The sequence below is a fragment of the Nicotiana sylvestris genome, chromosome 1, assembly GCF_000393655.2.
Source record: "Nicotiana sylvestris chromosome 1, ASM39365v2, whole genome shotgun sequence".
NCBI lineage: Eukaryota > Viridiplantae > Streptophyta > Magnoliopsida > Solanales > Solanaceae > Nicotiana > Nicotiana sylvestris.
Window position 1 is genome coordinate 164,938,592 of NC_091057.1, and position 1,922 is coordinate 164,940,513.

Here is a 1,922-nt window from a genome sequence, read left to right on the forward strand (position 1 = left end):
GTATTTATCTAGTTGGGTAACTTAGCGTTTTGTTCTTTTTGTGTAGTGAAAACGAGCTTCTTGATGTTGCTGACCTCACACAGTTGCCCATAGACGACGTATTCACTCTTGAGTTGGCAGATGCACAGAGTCATGAAAATGATAGTGATTATGACAACAATGCGGATGAGTCTGGAGATGACACACCCTTCCATGATGAGGGTGATGAGGAGGAGGAAGTGAATGTTGAACCTGAGCTGACAAGGGAGCATGTTCCTCCACCTCCCGCTAGACCAAGAGTGTATGAGTCCCACATACCATTTCATGAGCGTAATATTCCTTACCTTGATAATTTGCCAAGTATGCCGAATGTGGATGCCCTCACAAGGGATGATGACGAAATTCGGTCAACGATGTGGGATGAGTCTAGATCAGCTGTTCTGACAAAGTGCATGTATTTCCCCGACAAAGCTCGCCTAATTAGGGCTGTAAAAATCTACAGTATAAGAGAGTGCCGTGAGATGATAGTAAGTGAGTCAACTATGGAGGTATACAAGGTTGTATGCCATAGAGACTTTATGGGTTGTCACTGGATGTTGCGTGCCAGCAAGAAGAAATCAGGTTTGTGGAAAGTGGGTAAATTTATTAGCACCCATAGATGTGAAATGGACACATTCAATGAGAATAACTTCAACCTGGATGTGGACTTGATTTCTCTTGTCTTGATTCCATATTTGGAAGTGTCCATTAGGTTCAAGATTAAAGAGTGTATTACAGCCGTCCACCAAGAGTACGGTTGTACTATAACCAAAAGAAAGGCATATCTCGGTCGCAAATGTGACTTTGAACTTATTTATGGCGACTGGGATAAGTCTTTTTCAAATCTGCCCAGGTACATGGCCGCACTGCAACACTTTAACCCCGACACTGTTGTTGAATGGAGGCGTGAGCGTAGTCCGGACAGACCCAAATATATTTTCAACTATGTGTTCTGGTCATTTAAAGCAGCAATTGATGGTTTTGTGCATTGTCGTCCTATAATTTCCATAGACAGTACTCATGTCTATGGAAAGTATGATATTAAGCTTTTGATTGCAGTTGCAATAGATGCCAACAGACAAATATTTCCACTAGCTTTTGCCATTTGTGTCAACAAAAGCGAAGAGACGTGGACGCTTTTCTTGAACCATTTGAAGCAGCACGTTGTCAAACAGCGTTCAGGTATTTGTCTAATATCTGATAGACATGGCGGTATTTTAAATTCTGTACGGCACTTGCCTGAATGGCAGGAACCATATGCATACCACTGTTACTATGTGAGGCACCTGAAGGCCAATTTCCAGAAGAAATATCCTGACAAGGCCTTGCATGACTTAATGTGGATGGCTGTAACTGAGCACCAGTAGTGCAAATTCACCAGGCGCATGGAAGCGATTCACCTATAGATCCACGAGCCTATACTTGGTTGATGGGACATGAGCTTCACATGTGGACATTGCATGCTGATGGCGGCAGACGATGGGGAGCCCTCACTACAAACGTGTCAGAGTCATTCAACGGCTTGTTGAAGTTTGCCCGTGGACTGCCTGTCACTGCCATGATCCGCATGACATTCAAATAGAGTGCGGAGAGGTTAGTTGAAAGGCATAGAGCTGCATCGGCATTGATGGACAGGGGTGTTCAACTTATGCCAATACCCATGAGAAGATTTGAAAGGTATAGGAGGCGAGCACAGTGGCATTCGTTTCTACAGTACGATGATGACTGGGGTATTTTTGAAGTTAAGACCGCTATTCGCAGACACTGTGGGAATAATCTACAGATGGTAACTAAAGCCAAAAGGTTTTGTTCTTGTGGGAAATGGACCATCTACCACATGTCGTGCGCACATGCGTTGAAGTGCTTTCAACAAGTTGGATATGGGGTAACCAACTATATTGATA

At 43.7% G+C, this 1,922-nt stretch overlaps 1 protein-coding gene across 1 annotated transcript; it reads left to right on the plus strand.

Moving 5' to 3' along the window:
• Positions 1-341: 341 nt before the first annotated feature.
• LOC138876890 (uncharacterized) lies at positions 342-1,600 on the plus strand. Its single transcript, XM_070156006.1, has 3 exons — positions 342-769; positions 872-1,200; positions 1,383-1,600. Exons 1-3 carry the CDS (start codon positions 342-344, stop codon positions 1,598-1,600), a joined length of 975 nt encoding a protein of 324 aa, XP_070012107.1.
• The last annotated feature ends 322 nt before the right edge of the window (positions 1,601-1,922 follow it).

Coding starts and splice junctions, on each gene's coding strand:
- LOC138876890 (XM_070156006.1), top strand. CDS start 342: ATGCCGAATGTGGATGCCCTCACAAGGGATGATGACGAAATTCGGTCA. Junction 770..871: donor ATTACAGCCGTCCACCAAGA/GTACGGTTGTAC, acceptor AAATCTGCCCAG/GTACATGGCCGCACTGCAAC. Junction 1,201..1,382: donor CGTTGTCAAACAGCGTTCAG/GTATTTGTCTAA, acceptor ACTGAGCACCAG/TAGTGCAAATTCACCAGGCG.